Source organism: Polypterus senegalus, chromosome 8, assembly GCF_016835505.1.
Source record: "Polypterus senegalus isolate Bchr_013 chromosome 8, ASM1683550v1, whole genome shotgun sequence".
Taxonomy (NCBI): Eukaryota; Metazoa; Chordata; class Cladistia; order Polypteriformes; family Polypteridae; genus Polypterus; species Polypterus senegalus.
In genome coordinates this window covers 70,594,538-70,616,977 of record NC_053161.1, presented here as the reverse complement: position 1 = coordinate 70,616,977, position 22,440 = coordinate 70,594,538, and the positions used below count along the sequence as shown (strand labels likewise).

Below are 22,440 nucleotides of genomic sequence, written 5' to 3'. Positions count from 1 at the left end.
GTCCAGGATTGGTTCCTGCCCTGTGTTAGCTGGGATTGGCTCCAGCAGACCCCCATAACCCTGTGTTCAGATTCAGCGGGTTGGAAAATGGATAGATGGATTTTTGTGAGATTCAGCCACTTTAAAAAGAGACCAGTTCACGGCTCATCTTTCTTTGAGGCAGCCTTTCTGTTGCAGGGATGTGGTTTCCTCTAGCATATTAATTTTACCTTTCCACTATTATAATTAACATTACTGAATGGGGTGAATTACTCATTCTGTTTTATAAACAGAAATATCACATATACAATCACTCAGTTTTTCACTACGTGTGACAAAGAAGATCACAGACAAATCTAAATAAACCTCAGCGCTCTAGTTATTTTAGTCCTAGACTGCAGAAATATGATATTGAGTAAATGGCTACCAAGGGGAAAACATTAAAAGTTACTAATTATGCTCACTCACTTGAAAATGCTGTCCGCATTAGCTCTTTTATAACCACATCCTCAGCAAAAGCAACTTAGTATGTACTATAAAACATGATAATTGATTTTATGCAATAAGGTCAGTTTCCTTGTAGCTTAGTTCTATCTCACAAGCTGCTTTCTTCATTTCCCCAGTATATTTTTATTATGGTGTGCACTGGACATTTCATGGAAATTGCTTAGTGTTCATTGGCATTGTAAACAAGTAGGTGACTTTGGTTTTTCAAAAATGTAAGGCCCTGACAAAAAAATGTAATGTAGTGTAATTAGTTCAGTTTTGTGTTGTCACGTGTACAAGTTATTAAAAGATATCTCAACATCAAAATTAAATATTTAACACAAAAAGCAGAAATGCAGATAAATATTCATCAGTTACGTTTAAAGGGCAAAGCAGAAAATTGCATTGTACATAAGTAATTGAAGCGATTTATGATAATGATGAGGAGTACTCCAAAAAAAAAGAGATGTGCAAGTTCACGTACCCTTTACATTGTGCCACAAAAAACTTAGTGGGCCATTTAAAAGGCTCTAGCCTTCAAGCCCCAATGCAGATACTGAAAGGTTCAGGCTGCACATGTGCACACACAAGCAAAGACTTGCCAAGAATACCACAGAGTCAATGGGCCTACCCAGGTATCTGGAAACAGGCTAGTGGCACCAGGCACAAAAATTGTATGTGCTATGAAAAAGAAATACATATCTAGACAAGAAATTGTATTGAACATATAATGAAAAAACATCCATCCATTATCCAACTCGCTATAGCCTAACTACAGGGTCACGGGGGGTCTGCTGGAGCCAATCCCCGCCAACACAGGGTGCAAGGCAGGAAACAAACCCCGGGCAGGACGCCAGCCCACCACAGGGCATGCACACACACACACATATATTAGGGGCACTTTAGAATTGCCAATGCATTTAACCTGCATGTCTTTGGACTGTGGGAGGAAACCGGAGTACCCTGAGGAAACCCACGCAGACACGGGAAGAACATGCAAACTCCACGCAGGGAGGACCTGGGAAGCGAACCCAAGTCTCCTTACTGCGAGGCAGCAGCGCTACCACTGTGCCACCATGTAATGAAAAAACAGAAATATTTTATTATGACATCTAAACTGAGTTTGCTATAAATATTTTAACAACATGTTAAATTGTTGCTGTACGTTTTCATTTTTGAACAACACTGGCATCATAATGGGAAGTGTTCAGTCTGTGCTCAAAGCTGAAATGCCATTGCTTTACTCAGATCTACATGTAAAACACAGTGTACTATGTGTTCTCTCTTCTCATATTTATAATGTTTTGGACTTAGAGTTCCAAAGCAAGTAACCTTCAAAAAGCACTTCCAATAATGCCCATTAGAGGAGTAAAACCATCAAAACTCGACCAATAATAGGGCAGATTCAGGATCTTTATAAAGTAAAAGATTTACTCCTCACAAAACAGTAGTCCAATAGCACAGAAGCTCCGTGGAGCACAAATACAAAATGGAATTGCTCGAGAGACAAGGCAATCCAAAGCAAACCATTCTTAATGAAGCAAATCAAAGAGTAAAATCTCAGAAATCCAGTAATTCAGAAAAGTACAAAGTGTAGCAAAAACAGTTACTAAAAACCTCCCTAGAGCATTTGAAATGAACTGCCAGGAACTATGGGAGACCCTTCAGATTTATAGGGTAGAGGTCAGTTGCTGACAGTGAGTGACAGGTGGTCCCACTTCTTGGGAGACCACCCACAAAACACACATAACATTACACAGGCAGTTTACATACATAAACACAATCAAAAACAAGGGATAATGCAAATAATCAACAAAAGTAACATTAACAAAAATAAAAATAATAAAAATGAACAAAACAGACCTAAAACATGAATTTAAAACCCAGCTACTACGAAACACATGCATGCAGAGCTTTCATTTTTATGTGACAGGGAACAATATATTATCTTTTATTAATAAATGTTTCCCTTTGATTTATTCAAATTTTATTTCTGATGAACACAGGTTAAAATACAAGTCCAATACAAGTCATTTGAAAGAGTTTCTCATGATTCAAATTTAAAGCTCTCTAATGATCAGCTTCTTGAATCTTCTTTTTTACTGCTGAGCTGTGACGAGGTTTTTCAGCTGCACTAGAAAAAAAGGCAGGGCCCAGACTTAGATGAGAAGACAGTCCGACTGCATTTCATACTCATGCACAGACAGCCTAAGTCAAACAGCAGTCTTTGAAGACCCAGCACTTGCATCTTTGGAATGTGGGGTGAAACCAGACTGTTCAGAGAAAAACTTACATGGACATGCTGGATTTTTACTAATCATGACCTTGCCACGTACGTATCAAAAATTAAGGGAAGCATTCCTAAAAACGAAAAATTAAGAAACAAAAAAAAAAACACATCCAGACCATATTCTCTTCACAGGTCTGGATTCACTGTGTACACCTCACCCTAACAACCTAACCCTAAACTCATAAACCTCAAAAATGGGGTGAAGGCCATTGAAGATTTTCAAAATGTCTTCAAAAAGGATTAGATTAAAATGGTCCAGGATAACCAGAATACAATTTTTAAAATATTTACAGAATTTATTAGAAAATAATTCAAAGGATGATTACTAAAACAGGGCTAAAAGGAGCAAAACAGAGGCTTTGTCTAAAAGGTAAAATATAGAAGCAAATAAACCCAAAGAAATTAGAATCCAAAAACATTCCCTTTAATGTGAGCTCTGGTGAAAAGCTATAAAGGGAAATCTAAATATCAGAAAGGGAATCAAAAGTTGAAAACAGGATTAAAAAAAAAAAACAAGTGATACCGAGCTGTAGTTTCTCCATCTGCAGATATCATGCCCCCTTAGGGTCTACATAAATGGGACAGGGCAGAAAACAAGAAAGATCAATATATATAATATGAACATAAAATAAAAATAATTAATAAATATCATAATATTAAATCAAAAAAACATACACAGAAAAAGAAAATCAAAAAAAGAGAATACTGTATACTTGATCTAGAGATGACAACTTGTCTGAAAAATTACATCTAGGGATCAGGAGCTAGGATGCTGCTGTGCTAATGATCTTTATATCAAGCAACCTAGAGATGTTTTGAAAAATTATTTACTTGCCATTTTCTAGTCCTTCAGAATTTTTGTAGTAACTTCAAAAAACATTTTTTACTCATTTATTGTTATTCCCTTTAAATAAGATAAACAAATTGCAAAAATAGAAATAAAATTAGATTAAAGTACAATCTGTGCATTTCTGCTCATCAATCTCATATTCATTGAAAGTATTCCCCTATTTATGATACTAAAAGGCAAATTACACATACTAGAGGTGGACATTTGTCTTTGGGGACACTTCTCAATAAAGAATAAGATTGTAGAATGAAAATGTTTGTAGTAAAGACGTTCACAAATTGCTTGCAGAAATTAGCTTAAAATACTTTATCTAGCTACAGAATGGCATGCCTAAATTCTTTGTCTACCCTCTTAATACTAAGGCCTGTTGGCTGCTGGGACCCCCTCAAAAAGAAAGGGTAGCTGACATGACATGAAGAAAACATCTCTATTATTGAGGAAGAGTGTTAAATGTCATAATGTAGAAACAAACTACTATCAAAATTATACTTTCACACAGTGATCAAGCTGGGATTCAAACCAGGACTTTGGAGCTGTAAGGAAATCAAATAAACTGATAATTTATCATTTCCAAGCCTGTTTAATCCAATCCAGGGTCGCAGAATCCAGGAGACCATCCTGGTAACTCCAGGCACAAAACAGGAATGAACCATGGACATGGTGTCGGACTGCTGCAGAACCTACCCTCAAAACACATCCACATTCATAGTCACACTGTGACAATTTATACTTGTTATGTTTGAAGTCGCTGTATACTTACAAATTGGTTTACCAAGATCCTTTGAGGCACAAAAATTCAAACTCAACTAAAGATTCTCCAAAATTGCTCATGTGCCATTTGCAGATTTTCACTCCATTTAAAAATACATAAAAAAATAATCAAAAGATGTTTTATGAAAAAACACATCACTTAAGATTGGCTCAAATGCAATAATTCTTCCCTCGTACACTTTTGTAATGATTTCCAAAGACTACACTTTCTAAAGTCACTTTCTAACTAAAATTCTGTAAAATCAGTTAATTAGACAGCACAGAGGCTTACAGATGTTAACATCAAGCAGATTCGGGTTTAATTTTGAAAGTTTCTGTACAGGTCACGAGAATATCAGTGGTTGACATAAAAATAGGAGGTACACCTACTCACCATTTCAGAAGTAGCAAATGAACAAGTAGAGCCTGACCAGGAGCAGCCTGCTTTAATGCAGTCTAAACAACTAAAGGAAAAAAAGATGAATTTTCATTAAAATCAATGAAAAGAATTCTTTGAGACAAATGTCTAATTTTAAAAGACTAGTCTAGGAGTTTTAAAAAGAGAGGTGGCAAGCTGTTGTGACAATTATTAACCCCCTCCTGGCATTAAACATGCCTCATAACAAATCAGATTTTCACTTTGATTATGATGGCATTTACAGTGTGTTTGAATAATGCTGATCCCATTATTATGTGGAAATACAATCAGCAAAAAAGTAATTAGGTGTAAGCTCCTTGGTACAATGGGTGCATGCTCCTTCAACCAATGCACCAGACTGGTGCTACAGTTATCCACTCCACAGTTAGCCACATTTAAGAAGACAGCCCTTCTTTTTTATGGAGATGGAGCACAGAAAACTACAATGGAAAACATTTATTTGGGGTTCATGTTTAACTGGTCACAAGAGACAGGAGGAAGAGCACACTATCATCTGCCTTTGCTGGGATACTGTGCAGAGTGTCAGGAGCTTTACATTTTTTGGAGCCATCATCACTGATGACCTGAGGTGAGCACAACACGTCTCAGCTATTGTGAGGAAGGCTCATCAACACAATACCTCCAGATGTATGAGGAAAACCCAGATGTCTCCATTTATGTCTACACAACTTCTACAGGTGGATAATGAAGTCAATGCTCTCCGAGTAAATAGCATCCTTGTACAGAACATGTAGAAAATGGTAAAGTCAGCAGAGAATATTATTGGAACATGGCTCCCTTCTGCTAAGGAAATCCAGTATACACAATAATACAAGCTGTCTTAGAAAAGCCTCACCTTTCTTCCACCTCCATTAAGTAAACTGATGCAGGACCATTAATACTTGCACTTCTAGTTTCAGGGACAGTTTAGATCCTAAAGTTTACAATCTGCAAGTTTACATGGGGATATTATACTTGTGGTCCTGGGGGACTTTAACTACCCAAACATTAACTAGGTTAACCTTGCAAAAAGTAGGAGTTTTTAGAAGTAATCAGTGACCACCAATGCAGGGAGAAGCCCGTCTGGGTTTAGAAATCTTGAAATAATCATGATAGAATTGAGGGTTTAGAGGTGATTGAACCACCAGGGTCAAGTGACCATAATATAATAGAACTCTCAGTGTTTTGTAAGAGTGCAGATACAAAGAATAAAAATTGGCGCTGAAAATTTTGAGCTGATGAAGCAAAGCCGAAGAAGGATAGACTGGGATACGCTTTTAAGTGAGGAGACAGTCGAGGAGCAGTGAAACGGTTTAAAAATGTTTAACATATAGTGTAGGATAGGTACATACCCAAATTTGGAATTAGCAGGAAATCTAAAAAGACTCCACAGTGGATTAACAAAGAGTTGAAAAAGAAGCAGCAAAGGAAAAAGCAGCTGCATAAGGTATATAAAGATTAATAACTAATGTAAACTGTAGAGAATTTGAGAACATAAGAGCAACTATTAAGAAGTATATTAGGGAGGCTAAAAGGCTGAGAGTTAGGAAAACAGAAGATAAGGCAAGAGATGACCCAAAGAGAATCGTTCAGTATTTTAGTAGCAAAAGAACAGTCAAGGAGGAAGTGAATTCTACCATGAATAGTAAAGGGGAATTAAAAAATACACACAGTGAAATAGCAGATGCTCTAAACTTGCATTTTTCTGATGTTTTCTTATGTAATGAAGTATATAACCTCCCAGCGGTAAAAGGGACTACTAGAGGGAAACGTAAGACTTAGGTTAAATATGCTGAAATCAAACAAATCTCCAGGACCAGATAATATTTATTCTCAAGTTCTTAGGGGGGTTAATGAGAACATATATACATTTTTAGGAAGTCACTGCACAATTCTGAAGGGCTGGAAAATGGCAATTATTATCCCATTAAATAAAAATGGTGATTATTATCCCATTAAATAAAAATGGTGATTGGGCAGATCCAAGCAACTATAGGCAAATAAGCTTAATGTGCATCACATGTAAATTAATGGAAGGAATTCTTTAGGAAACTGCAGTGGGCTGGTGCCTTTCCCGGGGTTTGTTTCCTGCCTTGCGCCCTGTGTTGGCTGGGATTGGCTCCGGCAGACCCCTGTGACCCTGTAGTTAGGATATAGCAGGTTAGATAATGGATGGATGGATTCTTAAGGAAAACACGGAGCAACACATGGAAAGAATAGAAATTTTAAACATCACTCAGCACAGGTTCAGAAGAGGAAGGATAAGTTTTACCAACATACTGGAATTCTATGAGGAAGCAACAAAAGAATATGATCAAAGTAAAGCATAGGATATTTATCTTGACTTTCAGAAAACATTTGATAAAGTGGCATATGAGAGACTAAGCATCAGTCTAAAATAAATGGGAGTTCAGTGTGTTGTTTCTAAAATTGGTTCAGACACAGGAAGCAGAAGGTTATGGTGCGGGATACCTTATAAGAATTGGCTGATATGATAGTACAGTACATTGGTTTGAGACTGTTAGTTCATCAAAAACATGGGGACAAACTTGGAAATTTTAAAGGGTAAATTTTTCACAAACATTAGGAAGTGTATCTTTACACAGACAACCATACTGTATATACATGGAATAAGATATAAAGTAGTGTAGTAGACAGCAGGACTTATGGACTTTCAAAAGTATACATGATGTTATTTTGAAAGAATTACGTGGATAGTACTGGCCAAGTTTAGATGGGCTGAATGGCTATTTCTCATCTACATTGTTCTAATGTTCAAAAGTCATAATGCTACTCAGTAGCTATTTATGTATACTAACAAGCGCTTGAGTGTACCTGGCTGATATGTGTTGATTACATCTTCCATCTGATGTATTTAATGCAGTGTACTGAAAATCAGGTTCTACAGTAACAAAGTTTACCAACTCATGTTCTGTAATGGCACTTATTACTTACGGTGTTTTGCTTGTCTCTTTAACTACATTACGGCAATCGTGCAAGTTCAAAATCTCAGAAAAATGTAAGGACTGAGTGATGTTCACTGTGACCTGAAGACCTAAATGAAAAGAGAAAGGCAAAACATGAAAGCTGAAACTACAATGTCACATTTTATCCATCAATCCATCCATCCATCCATCTTTTCAGAGGTAGCCAGCAGCTTTTAATATCATGACAGGGACCATCTCTACAGTAGTGTATTACATGGCATGCAAACACAATTGTATGGTCCAGACTACAGGTCTGTGTCAACCTAACTAGCATGACTTTGGGGATGTGGAAAGAAACTGGAGTATCTTGAGAAAACCCTGTGAATCCAGACCACGACTCCTACACTATATCTAGCTTTCATAGTATAGTTTATCATTTTTGATTTTTAGCCACAGAAGTTCTATGATATGACATTTTCTTAGTGCATCTTGTGATTTACAACCGGTGCTATTTTTATTTCTAATAAACTCTTGTATGGTTTTAAATATTTTAGTGTTTAATCTTTAGCAGCATGGCATCTGAAGGAGCATTCCTCTAAACAGAATAAAGATTACATCCAAAATACTGTGAAAAACAATGGTCAAAATATATTTCAGGATGTAATATTTAAAAAAACACTATACTGAAAAGAAAATAATATTTATACTCTCTCATGACAAGGAAACCAATGCACCCTAGGATCGGGAATGTTACCCAAAAGTAATTTGTTTGTGTTACAAAATTTAAAAAACCTAAAATTTGCTTTTTATAAGAATCATGGGGGTTGGCTAAAGCCTATCCCAGCTAGCACAGGGAGCAAGAAAGGGACAAACCCCAAGGCGCCAGTCCATCACAGGGTAAACACACACACCAAACACACACTTGGGCCAATTTAACATCACAAGTTCACCTAACCTGCATGTCTTTGGACCATGAGAGAAAACCAGAGCACCCGGAGGAAACCCATGCAGACACAGGGAGAGCATGCAAACCGAATGCAAGGAGGACCCGGACCCTACACCTCTTCACTGAGAGGCAGCAGCACTACCACTGCTCCAATATGCCACCCTAGGTTATAAATAAAGTTACAAATTAGCTCATAACATGTATTTGACCACAGGTCATGGAAAACAGGACAACCTTCAAATACAGCAATAAGACTGCTTTTTTAACAAGATAAGGTTTTGGACTTCACTTCACAAAGCTTCATGTTACAATTCCAAAACTAGTTTGCTGTATGATTCAGACATAATACAAAGAGCAAATTCATACTTTCTGCATATGTGGCTCCACACTATCATCTGTGGATAAAATGATGGCACTTTAACATCAAACTCGACAAACTCACTTGCCCAGAAATTAGTCTGTGCACCACCAATGTTTGTAACCATGTAGATTTGCCCCATTCAATGTGCATGTGCTGCAAATGTCACACAAGCAAACAAACATGGACAATTTTTGTGGAAAACCAGAAATGTATAATAAACTGTTTGGTAGTTGGTGTAATATGAGAGGATGACCATCCACTTTACACATACATGTAGGTGTGTACATTGTATGTCCTCTGAGGTGTGAAAGAGCGTTTAATGTGTTTGTGTTTCCACTTTTAAACTAACCTCTCCATCTAAAACTCCATAACCACATTATCCCTTACAGGGTCACAGATAATTGGAATCTCTCCCAAAAGCAATGGATAACATATGACAAACAGCTCTGGATGGAATATTAGTTCCTTGCTGACCACACTCATTCACTGCTGGCTTATTTGGAGTTGTTGATCAAACAATCACGCACATCTGTGGTTTATGGGAGGAAATAAGAATACACCTAGGTAATCAACGTAAAAACACAAAAGTATGTGTAACTGCAGCACACTGCACATAGGCTGGGAAGAGAAACTCAGGCAGCACTAAAAAACACTGACTAAGCTTCCTCTTATTAAAATATGCATCTTTAAATTTTGTGATAGTATCCAATTTGTGATTCACCATATACAAACAAAGACTAAGCACGTAACCAAAAAGTGTAACAAATAGTGTGGTATAAAAGGGATACATATGAGGCAATATCATAAATCTGCAATGATTTAAATTCCTTTAGAACCCTACAGAAAATCTGTTTGGCAATTGATAGTCCAGTTTCTTAACAGATTAACATCGAGTATGAATTTTAGGTCATGTTCATTAGTGCTGCTTCCTTACAGCTTCCTTACAGCCACATACTCCAGGGCTCAATCACTGGTTGGACAGTCTCCACATTTTCCTCTGTCTGTGTGGATTTTTCTCTGGTTATTCCAGTTTTCATTCCAAAGGCATGAGTGTTAGGTTGATTGGGGGATCTACAATGAGCCTGTATGTGTTAGTATGCGTTGTGATGGACTGGCACTCCATTGAGTGTTGTTTCTTTCTTTGTGCCTGAAACTACCTAGACAAGTTCTGGCTCACAGTGTTCCTGAAATGTATTAAGACAGGTTTGATGATGGATGGATGGATGGATGGATGGATGGATGGATGGATACTTTCCTTCTGTAATCTGAGTACAACTCACCTTGACTGAGAAGTGTGTTGTTCTCAATCTTACAGGTGCATTGAGGAAATGAGCTTTCACAAAGTGAGTTCTCTTTTCCACTTAACTGACAGTAATAGTTTTTGGTTAAATTTCTGTTCACATGCATGGTTATTTTAGCAACAACACCCTAAAGAAGGCAGAAAACATCAGTCATTTTAATAAAAGAACAAGTGAAAATAATAAAAAAAACATTTATTATATTCTACAATGGATTACCGTTTTATTTTGAAGCATCTTAACAGATATTAGTTGTCTTGTGTCTTGCATAGGTCCTTCAACCATGGGCACCCACATTAAATTCTGGCATTCACTTTTAAATGAGCACCTAAGATTTTTAATATTAAAAACAAGTTGGAATTTTGAACAAAAAATATTTTGCCAAATTATTTAAGATCATACAGACACACCATAAATGCAGCAGAAGCAATTAGGGTGAGATGGAAAAACTGGCTGGCATAGGACAGTGTTCTTCTGGTTAAGAATGTCCATTTAGGGTGGTCAAAGGTGGACCTCAAATAAAGTAAAGTCCATAGGAGCTGAGAAGATGTGTGTTCCCTCACAGTCTGGTATAACAATAAGAACTGTACAATGGAGACTACAATGCAAATGTACTTCATAATTAGCTTTGAAACAAAATTACTGGATGGAATGTTTAACAGTCATTTAATTCTTGCTTGTTTTTATAAGTGAATGATACACTAAATATTCTGAATGGATGTCAGATTAACTTTTGAACATACTGCCTGTGTTGATTGTATGTTGGAATGTTTTCTGGTGTGGTCCCCGGCCGGGGCTGGAGCCCGTCCGGGACGCCCAGGAGGATGTGAGGAGGGCTTGTGCCTCCTCCAGACCGTGAGGGGGCGTCCGTCCTGGTTCTGTTGGGGGCCACGGGTCGAGGGCATGGAAGCCCTACCCTGTAGGGGCCCGTGGTCACCGCCAGGCGGAGCCCCAATGCCGGTTTATCCCGTACGGTCCTCGGCTGAGGCTGGAGCCTGGCGGGCGCTGGAGGACGGAGGAGGCGAGTGCCTCCTCCAGACCGAGTGGGGGCGGCCGTCCTGGTTATGCAGGGGGCCTCGGGTACAGGGCTTGGAAGCCCAGCCCTGTAGGGACCCGTGGCCACCGCCAGGCGGCGCCCCAGTGCCTGTTTATTCCGGGAGCCCGGCACTTCTGCCACACCAGGAAATGCCGGGGAAGGCGACAGGGGCGCCGGGCGGCTTCCGGGTGCGCAGCCGGCATTTCCACCACACGGGGGTGTGTCCGCGGGAGATTGCCGGGGAGCAGCTGGAGCCCATCCGGGTTCCTATAAAAGGGGCGCCTCCCTCCAGTCGTTGACAAGAGTCGGGTGGAAGAGTGGCAACGTCTGGAGGAGGAAGGAGGCGGTGGGAAGAAAAGAGAAAGTGAAAGAAAAGAGAAGGCATTGGAGGGGCCTGGACTAAGGAGTATTGGGGTTGGTGAGCAGAGTTATATAAAGGAATAATGAAAAATAAACCAGTGTTTGTGGGTGACATTGGCGTGTCTGCCTGTCTGTGTCCGGGCGAGGTTCACAATGGCGCAACGTGGGGCCCTCTGTCTGTGCCAAGGCGGGACCCCAAAATAAAAATTTTGTGAGCGGCCGGAGCAGCAGGCAACCCCGCACGGTTTGAGGGTGCGAAGTGCTCACGGCTCCCGAAGGCGAAATTCCCCAGATCGCCACGGAATGCGGTCGGATGCCTACCTGGTGCGGCAAAACTTCAGTGGGCGTTGCAGGGGTACAGCGGTCTCCTGTGTGGCTGCTGCCCATGAAGGCGTCCGGGGCGGCGGGCGTATGTGAAGTCCATGCGGGCGGGTGCCTCGGTCAGAAGGAATCCGGGGCGTAAGGTCCCTGCTTGCCGGCGGTCGGCCGGGAGGCACATCAGAACTTCGCGTTTAGCAGGCAGGAGCTTCCGGGTCCAAGCGGAGGGCAATAGCACGCCGATCCGCGGCGCTTTGTGGTCACCACGACGGCGAAAGAATCTGCCATGGAGAAGGCACTGCAACCCGAAGAGCCGGAATGGCGTCGCACCAGGAGGAGAGGAGCCAAGATGGCGCGGACGGAAATTCTTCCTGAGGCGGGCGCGGATTGGGCGGGGTGTCTTGTGTGCCCGCCAATGATTGTATAGAGGCGGGACCAGGAGCGTCCATCTCGTGCCAAGGAGAGACCCGATTGGGCTGGAGAAGCCTCACAGGAAGCAGGCGGCGAAGACTGACAAGCAGGTAGGTCAATCGTCAACTGACTTTCTGTGCTTGTCAATGTTGCAGGTGCTAGGTGCCATCCAGGCTGAACTGCTAAGTCTGAAGGAGGCGGCGGGCGTCAGTGGCGTCAGAAAGGCGCGACGCTGAAATCTTTGGACGGACTGGTACGCGGAGGCGGTAAGTGGAATCGACTCCGTACAGCATAAAGGAAAGCCCACCGAACTCGGCCGTGATCCGAATGAGCGGTATCAAGTAGGGGCTGTCCGACACTGCAGGCGTCGGTGAATTCTGTATGCAAGGGGAGGGTGAAAGCGAAAGGGTTAGCAGGACACGGGCTGATGAGTGCCCTGGGTCCTAGCGCCCGATTCCCAAGCCTGCAACAGTCTCCGTCGCTCTATAGGACGCAAACCGGACAGGGTCTGTACCTTTCCCATAGGCAGACTCAAGCCGTTATAGCGTCCCAAAATAAAAAGGGAATCGAGGGTGAGTGCCGATTTCCCGATAGGCAAGGTCGTCCTCTGTGCGGGCAGAGGAGATCCCTGGGCGGCTGGGCGGGCTGCCTGCGAGGCGGTGCCGCGCTGCGAGCGGGCGGGCATGGAACCTGCGGCGGAGGACTTCAGCAGGCAAGTCAGGGGCTGTCGGAAGGCGGGAGCACTGCGGTGCGGAGACCGGCAGGGCACTCGGGTGAGTGTCCTGGCAGTGCTTCTGGCCCTCTTTTCCTTTTCCACAGGCACGAAGCCCGGCGGCGCTGGGGCGGCGTCGTCAGGGACCTGCCCTCCTGAAGCGGGCGCTCGCGAGAGCTCCACGCCGGGAGGCCAATAGTGTCCGGCTGCGGGAACAGCGGGCGGCGGCGCAGACCATGGGGGCACGTTTGCGCGGAGGGTGCGAAGCGGATGTCCCAGGGTGCCGTGTTGGGCCCTGGGGACATAGTAGGACCCTCACCGGGGCGTGCTGCCCTTCGGGTTGTGCCGTTGGACCCGTGTCCTCGCTAGCGGTGGGGCACTGTGGTCCCCGGCGGGCTGGAGCCCGTCCGGGGCGCCAGGAGGATGTGAGGAGGGCTTGTGCCTCCTCCAGACCGTGAGGCGTCCGTCCTGGTTCTGTTGGGGGCCACGGGTCGAGGGCATGGAAGCCCTACCCTGTAGGGGCCCGTGGTCACCGCCAGGCGGAGCCCCAATGCCGGTTTATCCCGTACGGTCCTCGGCTGGGGCTGGAGCCTGGCGGGCGCTGGAGGACGGAGGAGGCGAGTGCCTCCTCCAGACCGAGTGGGGCGTCCGTCCTGGTTATGCAGGGGGCCTCGGGTACAGGGCTTGGAAGCCCAGCCCTGTAGGGACCCGTGGCCACCGCCAGGCGGCGCCCAGTGCCTGTTTATTCCGGGAGCCCGGCACTTCCGCCACACCAGGAAGTGCGGGGAAGACGACAGGGGCGCCGGACGGCTTCGGGTGCGCAGCCGGCATTTCCGCCACGGGGTGTGTCGCGGAGATTGCGGGGAGCAGCTGGAGCCCATCCGGGTTCCTATAAAAGGGGCCGCCTCCCTCCAGTCGTTGACAAGAGTCGGGTGGAAGAGTGGCAACGTCTGGAGGAGGAAGGAGGCGGTGGGAAGAAAAGAGAAAGTGAAAGAAAAGAGAAGGAGAAAAGAGAAGGCATTGGAGGGGCCTGGACTAAGGAGTATTGGGGTTGGTGAGCAGAGTTATATAAAGGAATAATGAAAAATAAACCAGTGTTTGTGGGTGACATTGACGTGTCTGCCTGTCTGTGTCCGGGGCGAGGTTCACACTGGCCTGACAGATAATAAGGGATGGCCACATACAGCATTTCTAAATACTTAAAAGATATGTGAAGATGGAGAATTCTGATAATCTGACTAATGTACTTGTGCATATCTCTTTTTCTTTCTTTGAATTTGTATAGCTTTGTTACTAAGACAACAAACAAGTCAATGTGCTTGCTGGTTTATGCCTTGATTAAGATAAAAATAATAATAATACATTTTATTTATATAGCACCTTTCCCATGTTAGTGGCAGTGGCACCAACTTCCTTGGGATTTACTAAAGGACACATGTTAAAAAAGAAACTTAGGTTGATTTAAAAGATCAGATGCATTAAAAAGTTAAATCATAGAGGAAATGGGCACATATCTCAAAATCTAAAATATTATTATACAACAAAAAAATAAAATAATTATGACATAAATTCACATAGAATAATATAAAATGCATTAAATAAAAAGTGTTACGGCACTGGCTTTCTACATAATGGTATGGTTTTAATAGCAGAAAACTATAATCTGCTATTTTATTATTTTGAAATCTATTACATTCTGTTTTTCCAGCTGTGCTACATGCATAAGACATGTACACATCTTAAAAATTCAAGATACAATTTTTGATTTTGTCACAGCACTTATACTTATGGTATATGAAGAGAAAGTAAAAAAAAAAAGATGTAAACATCCAACACAAACATCTATTATTTAGGAATTTAGTACAGTTTTGACAAGAGCAGGCCATTCAGCTTAACAAAGCTCATCAATCCTGTCCACCTCCCTTAGAATTAAGATCTGTGAACTCAGCTGTTTAACTGCAATCATATGTATTCACAATAAATGCATAAACAAGGAGTCAATACTTGTCACATATTCAAAAGGCATAAAGGTTACAAGTTCCATTTATAGAAACAGCCATGCATATGATTTTATTTTCTTCCACAAATATAGCAAAATAGAGAACATCAAAACTTTTAAAAACAGTGCATGGTAAATTAATAAGCAATTCTGCTGTATAATTAGTTTTGGTTCACAGTTTCTGTTAGAGCTGCAGTTAGCAACGAATCTCTTGGTGAATAGTAGTCCAATGCACCTTCTGTATAAATAATTTTAATGGGTATTTGATAAATTTACCAAATTGCATTCAAATACTATAATGCTCTTTAGAAGAATTAAAATTTCAAATACACCCATCTCTGCTCGCTCTGCGTTTTATGATATAGTAAGACAAAGTACAAATTATACAGTAGTAAACTTTAAAATGTACAAAGGTGTAAGGCTGTGAAATGGAAAAATAATTAACAAATCAACATAATCTTTTATAATAGTAAATGTAAAAACTAAAATTCATTGTACAGACCTGTTCTGAGGTGTGCACCATCCACAGAAGGGATCTTGGTGCTCCCAGCATTCTTTCAACGTTCCACCTTCACAATTTGCTACTTTAATTTTAGCAATCTACGAAATACAAAATAATAATGATTATTGCTTCTTTATCCATCCCTGATGATTGTACTGAAATTCCTTTATACTTTCCCATTTACTAAACTTACTTGCAGTATGCCTTTTCAGGTAGCCTAGCATGCATTCAGACATCACTGTATTATAGGTACACCTTTCATTAACAAAAATGGCCTCCGTGATAGATAGATAGATAGATAGATAGATAGATAGATACACAATATAGTCTAAACACACACCAGAATGACTAAAAAGGAAGAAAATCAAAGAGAAAGAAAAACTTCTGACTTGGCAGTCACAGTTCCAGTGAGGTATCATACAGATGTATTGCTGTTGGTATAAATGAGCCCCAGTACATCTCTTGACACGCTACTGCTGACAAATTCATTGGCTGAAAGTCCTCAGTGTTATTGTGTCAGAGAGAAGTTGTGCAGCATTGTCCATAATGGCACTAAGTGTTGTATTAATTTTCTCTTTTGCTACAAACCCCTCAGGGGGGTCCAGAATGTATGAGTCTGTCTCTTTAAGCTTTTAATTTTCTGGGTCTCTCTTGAAGTAATGTTACCAGCCCAGTACACCACACCATAGAAAATTGCGCTGGCCATCATAGAGTTATAGAAGATGTGAAGGATGTTGTGATCCACATTAAAGCTGTGCAGTATTCTGTGGAAAAAACAGCCTGCTCTGCCCTTTCTTATATGGTTCCTTTGTGTTATGAGACCAGTCCAACCTGTCATTGATGCGGACCCCCAAATACTTGTAATAGTGCACCACATCTACATCCACTCCCTGGACAATGAATGGACATAGAGGCTCTCTGGTACTATGAAAGAACAATGATACCTTTGATATAAGCCAGAAACATGAAAGACATTTTGGAAAAATTCTGCAAGGCTGTATGCTTTCATGCTTGTCTAGGGGTGTCAAACTAAACACAATTGGTAAAATGGAACAAGTAAAAACTGCTAAATATTCTGAATTCAATTTAAAAAACCCTCATACAAGCTCTATAATTATACATTTGTTTATTTGAAATTTTAAACAATAGGCGAGCTTGCAATAGAATGGCCAAATCATCCAGAAAAACTGACTTTGAACTGGACTGGAAGAGGCACTATAGATATGTATTCTAATTTTTGCTAGGGGTTTAAAATAAGGTGTGCGGGGTATATTGAAAATAATCTAAGAACTTGCTGATTTGAGTCAACAGCTATTTCACTGAGTCCATTCAGGTAGTCCCCAAGAACATGGGGCTTCTTAATGCTAGTCATTATAAGTAATTAGTGTTTATAAAGACAGTAGCAAGAAAAGTAGAGGGGGAAATGTGTAGCACTCAATAATAAACATTATTCTCCAAGAAATACTAATACAACATAACATAAATGCTCCACCTAACAAACAAAAATTTAAAACATTTTTTAAGGTATTACATATTGTACTCAAAGACCTGTTTATCAGAAAAGTTTTTTCTACCAGATATACTGTACTGTATCAGTTTTCCTTCAAGTTTGGGTAATCAGTGATGGGGTACCTGATTTGCTGCAGCAGCATAAATATACTGCTCACTGTGTGGCTCCAAAATCATTTTGTTAAACACTGCTTTTTCTTCAGTAAATTCATGCAGAACAGTTTTCCATATAAAATTTAGCTTTTGGTCCATTACAACCTGAAAAACAAAACTTAACATTGAATAACTGTCACAATTAGCATAGATAGATAGATAGATAGATAGATAGATAGATAGTGTGGAGACTGGCCCAGACACAGACAGGCGGACACATTCATGTCACCCACAAACACTTTATTTACAACAAAATCACACAAGTCCACCACAAAACCCCCAAAAGTCCTGGCCACACAATGCCTTCTTCAGACCGCCTCCTTCTCTCCTTTTCAGCTCAGTCCACTCCACTCCCGACTCTCACCCTGAATGAAGGGAGGCGGCCCCTTTTATCCACACCCGGATGAGCTCCAGGTGCTCCCCGGCAATCTCCCGCTGACACACCCCAGTGTGGCGGAAGTGCCGGCTGTTCTCCCGGAAGCTCTCTGGGTGTCCCTGCTTCTCTTCCCCAGCACTTCCTGGTGTGGCGGAAGTACTGGGGTCCAGGGTTCCCAAGGCACTGGGGCACCCCCTGGTGGTGACCACGGGCCCCTACAGGGTTGGGCTTCCATGCCCTCAACCCGTGGCCCCCAAAGCAACCAGGGCGGTGGCCCCCACGTGATCCATGGTGCGCGTAGACCCTCCTCCGGTCCCTCAAGGCGTCCTGGCCGGGTCATTGCCCCTGGCATTCTTGACAATAGATAGATAGATAGATAGATAGATAAAATAGATAGATAGAAACTTTATTAATCCCCAAGGGGAAATTCACAAGATTACGTTAACATTAACAAATGTTGAGATTATTTTTCATAAAATGACGCTTGTTCTCTCAGCTGAACATATAATATTTATGCATTAGCAAAATGTCACAAAACTCAAATATTATGGTGTTATTGCAGTACTGCACTTGCATGCTCTAAAACAACACCAACATTATATATTTTATATGCATATAGGTTAAAGGTTTTCATCCGAGACAACAGACGGACATTTAGAAACATTTAAACACTTCCCGTGATTGCTGTAAGATTCTGTAAATAGTAAAAACACTGTACAGATCCAGATAGGATTATCACAGATGTTATTATGTCTCATTATGTAATGTGCACATTTCCCAGCATTGGTATCCTGTAACTGTATGTTGACCATGACAGAATGTAAGTAATGGTTTCACCCAATGCACCCCATGATAGATCTTTGGCTTATCCGGGTTGCACCCCTCTTGCTAGAATTTCTATATTTCACAGAACACTTTAGAACAGGAGAGTCAAACTCAGATATTAGAGGGCCACAGTGGCTGCAGGTATTCCAGCCACCTTGTTGAATTGCAACCAGTTACTGCCACTAACACCACATGTGTCTTGTCCTTTTGTAATTGGCATTCTTTTTAAGACTATAATTGTTGCATCTTTCCTTAACCAGCTGTCAAACAATGCTGAGATGTAAAGCAAGCCAACAGATAACCACCTAACTTTGGGGTCTCAATCTCAGTCCCTACAGGGCCATCAGTTTTAGCTCTAATTTCTTAATTGGAATTCTTGCCATTAACAAAACATGTCATTTAACTCTGTGACCTCCTAGTGGTCTTATACAGTCACACCACACATTTCTGAAACTGTTCTTCTTTTCTGACAGCGCAACTAAAATGTTTCTCAGACTTTCACTTTTTCTTTCATAAAAGAAACAATATTTCTGAGTCTTTAAAAGTAAGTCAATTAAAAGCAAACTAAGCATGTTCCATTGGCAGGACTAATTTTAACTAATAAAGACAGCTGGGACGAAAACCTGTAACATCTGCGGTCCTCCAGGATTGGAGTATGAGACCCCTTTAGAATGATCAGTTTTAGGCATTCAACAGTTCAAAAAGCACCACTGTCCCCATGTAATCCCAACTAGCTGCTGAGAGAGTCATACTTTCATCATATTGTAAGAGACATGCTGATAAAAATCTCTCTCCATGCTCTTCAAGTTGAAATTGTTGCATCATACAGATAGTATCTTAATAAATATCTTGAAAAACAAAAAACACACACACACAGAAGTGCAAACGGCTCAGGAAACACATTGCATTGGTTTTCCGGCACCCCGCCCCATATTAGTATGCACACTTATGCACACACTGTTAATACATTTGTTTACACTCTTGTTTTAGAAGTTTTAAGCTCATAATACTATGCAAACATATTATCTGATGGTCTTGACAACTGATATCTGGTTGAAATTTTGGAAAAAGAATGAATTAACTTGCCTTCACAGCCACATTTTCATTTTTTTAGAGCTATAACACATATCACACAGAACTATTTGACTAAACAGCATGTGTGATGCCAGTATACGGCCCGGTTAAGCCCACTCCCATACTGATTGGTTTGCTGGCACTACTGACGGTGCTGAAGAATCTACAAAATTTCAAAGGATCAACCAGAGTCACAGACATTTCTGATATTCACAAATCATCAACTCAATGAGCACTAAAATTTTCAAATTCTGTTAGACTCAGCAAGGTGCACAACTTTATGGGATATTGGTACAGACTGATATAGTACGTGGCTGGGATACAGCATATTGACATTTGCAATTTTGACAGTGTGGTGATAATCTAATTGAGGACTTGTAAATTCAGAGACAGAAAATGTATACACCAGGAATGTTCAAAACATGAGTCATGTAATACTCATACGACAGGGCTTCGTAAATAAACAAATTATAAGGAAACAGTAACCCTTTTGTCTAAGTCAGCCACAGGGGATGCACAGACCAGTGTGTTTCTTCATGCCGGTCCCAAGCCCAGATAAATAGGGAGGACTATGTCAGGAAGGGCATCCAGTGTAAAACTTTGCCAAATCAATATGCAGACAACAATGTAGCAATGGGTAGGTATGGTATCAAGGAATAGAATGAAGAAGGTCAGAGGATAGTGGATTTTGCCAAAAGGATGGACATTGCTGTGGTGAATACATATTTTAAGAAGAGGGAGGAACATAGGGTTACGTACAAGAGTGGAGGAAGACGTGCACAGGTAGATTACATCCTTTGCAAAAGAGTCAATCTGAAGGAGATTGAAGACTGCAAAGTGGTGGCGGGGAAAGTGTAGTTAAGCAGTATAGGATGGTGGTCTATACTATGTTAGAAATCAAGAAGAGGAAGAGAGTGAGGGCAGAGCCAGGGATCAAATGGTGGAAGTTTTAAAAGGAAGACTAAAGGTTGAGTTTAGGGAGAAATGAGAGACAGGGCACTGGGTGGTAGTGAAGAATTACCAGACAGTTGGGCAACTACAGCAGATGTAGTAAGGGTAACAGCAAAAAGGGTGTTTGGCTTTACATCTGGACAGAAGGAGGAAAAGGAAACCTGGTGGTGGAATGGGGAAGTACAGGAGAGTATACAGAGGAAGAGGGTGGCAAAGAAGAAGTGGGATAGTCAGAGAGATGCAGAAAGTAGACAAGAGTACAAGGAGATAAGGTGCAAGGTGAAGAGAGAGGTGGCAAAGGCTAAAGAAAAGGCATATGACGAGTTGTATGAGAGGTTGGACACTAAGGAGGGAGAAAAGGACCTGTACCGATTGAGTAATAAAGGATAAAATCTGAAATATACTCACAAGGACATGCTCTCTTGGAGCACTTTCAGCCACAGGCTCATTCCACCATGGTGTGCTAAGAAGCGCCTCTGGGGGTCTTTTCTGCCCACTGCTATCAGGAATTTCGATGCTTCCCCCTGGGTCACTCATTAAGGTTATTTTGAAATATCTGAACTATATATATATATATATATAGTGGGAGCCAGCCCGACCACAGACAGGCGGACAAGTTGAAGTCACCCAACACATGTTTATTTTCCATCAGACACAAGTGCACAAACCTCAAAGTCCCCACAAGTCATCAGGCCTATACAATGCCTTCTTGTTTTTTCAGGCCGCCTCCTTGCCTCCTCCAGAGACCTCATCCTCTTCCACCCAACTCTAGCCATTGTGTGAAGGGAGGCGGCCCCTTTTATGCTCCCCGGCAATCTTCCACTGACACACCCCAGGAGTCCCTGCTCCACTTCCCTCCAGCAATTCCGGGTGTGGCGGAAGTGCTGAGGTCCAGGGCTCCAAAGGCATAGGGGTGCCCCCTGGCGGTGACCATGGGCTCCTACAGGGTTGAGCTTCAAAGCTCTGTACCCGTGGCCCCCAAAGGTACCAGGGCGGTCGCCCCCACATGGTCTGGGGAAGGCATAAGCCCTCCTCCGGTCCTCCTCTGCGTCCCAGTCGGGTCGTATATATATACACATATATACATATACATATACACATATATATATATATATATATATATATATATATATACATATACATATACAGTATATACATATACACATATATATATACATATATATATATATATATATTGTGAACGCTGGCCCTGGCACAGACAGACGGACAACATATTTTGCACCCACACACCGTTTATTCACACTATTTACAAATAAATACAAAGTAGTCCAATCACGTGCACTCACAACCCCAGTGCCCTTGGCACTGAATCCCCCAAAGTCCAGGGCCCACAGTCTCTAGTGCCATTCTTCCTGGCGGCCCCTTTTATGGGAACCCGGATGGGCTCCAGCTGCTTCCCGGCACTTAACGGTGGCCACACCCTGTGTGGCGGAAGTGCCGGCTGCGCCGGAAGCCGTCCGTGTCTCCCCGGTCGTCTTCCCCCCAGCACTTCCTGGTGTGGCGGAAGTGCCGGGCTCCCGGGATAAACAGGCACTGGGGCACCGCCTGGCGGTGGCCACGGGTCCCTACAGGGCTGGGCTTCCAAGCCCCCTACCCGAGGCCTCCTGCATAACCAGGACGGACGCCCTCTCTCGGTTTGGAGGAGGCACACGCCCTCCTCCGGTCTTCCAAGGCGTCCAGGCCGGGCTCCATCCCCGGCCAAAGACCACACGGGGTAAACCGGCATCGGGGCGCCGCCTGGCGGTGACCACGGGTCCCTACAGGGCTGGGCTTCCAAGCCCTGTACCCGTGGCCCCCAACATAACCAGGACGGACACCCCCTCGCGGTCTGGAGGAGGCACAAGACCTCCTCTCCTCCTCCTGGGCGTCCCGGCCGGGGACCACAATA

General features: G+C 42.3%; 1 protein-coding gene across 1 annotated transcript in view; it reads right to left on the bottom strand.

The window, feature by feature from the left end:
• The window catches only part of plxnc1 (plexin C1), a 146,925-nt gene that overhangs the window by 68,378 nt on the left and 56,107 nt on the right, over positions 1-22,440 (bottom strand). The window contains exons 11-16 of the mRNA XM_039762158.1: positions 17,276-17,410; positions 15,644-15,741; positions 10,525-10,633; positions 10,288-10,435; positions 7,729-7,828; positions 4,750-4,819 (exon numbers count right to left, since the gene is read on the bottom strand). Of these exons, the coding sequence (XP_039618092.1) occupies positions 4,750-4,819; positions 7,729-7,828; positions 10,288-10,435; positions 10,525-10,633; positions 15,644-15,741; positions 17,276-17,410 (660 nt within the window). The remainder of the gene's footprint in view (positions 1-4,749; positions 4,820-7,728; positions 7,829-10,287; positions 10,436-10,524; positions 10,634-15,643; positions 15,742-17,275; positions 17,411-22,440) is intronic.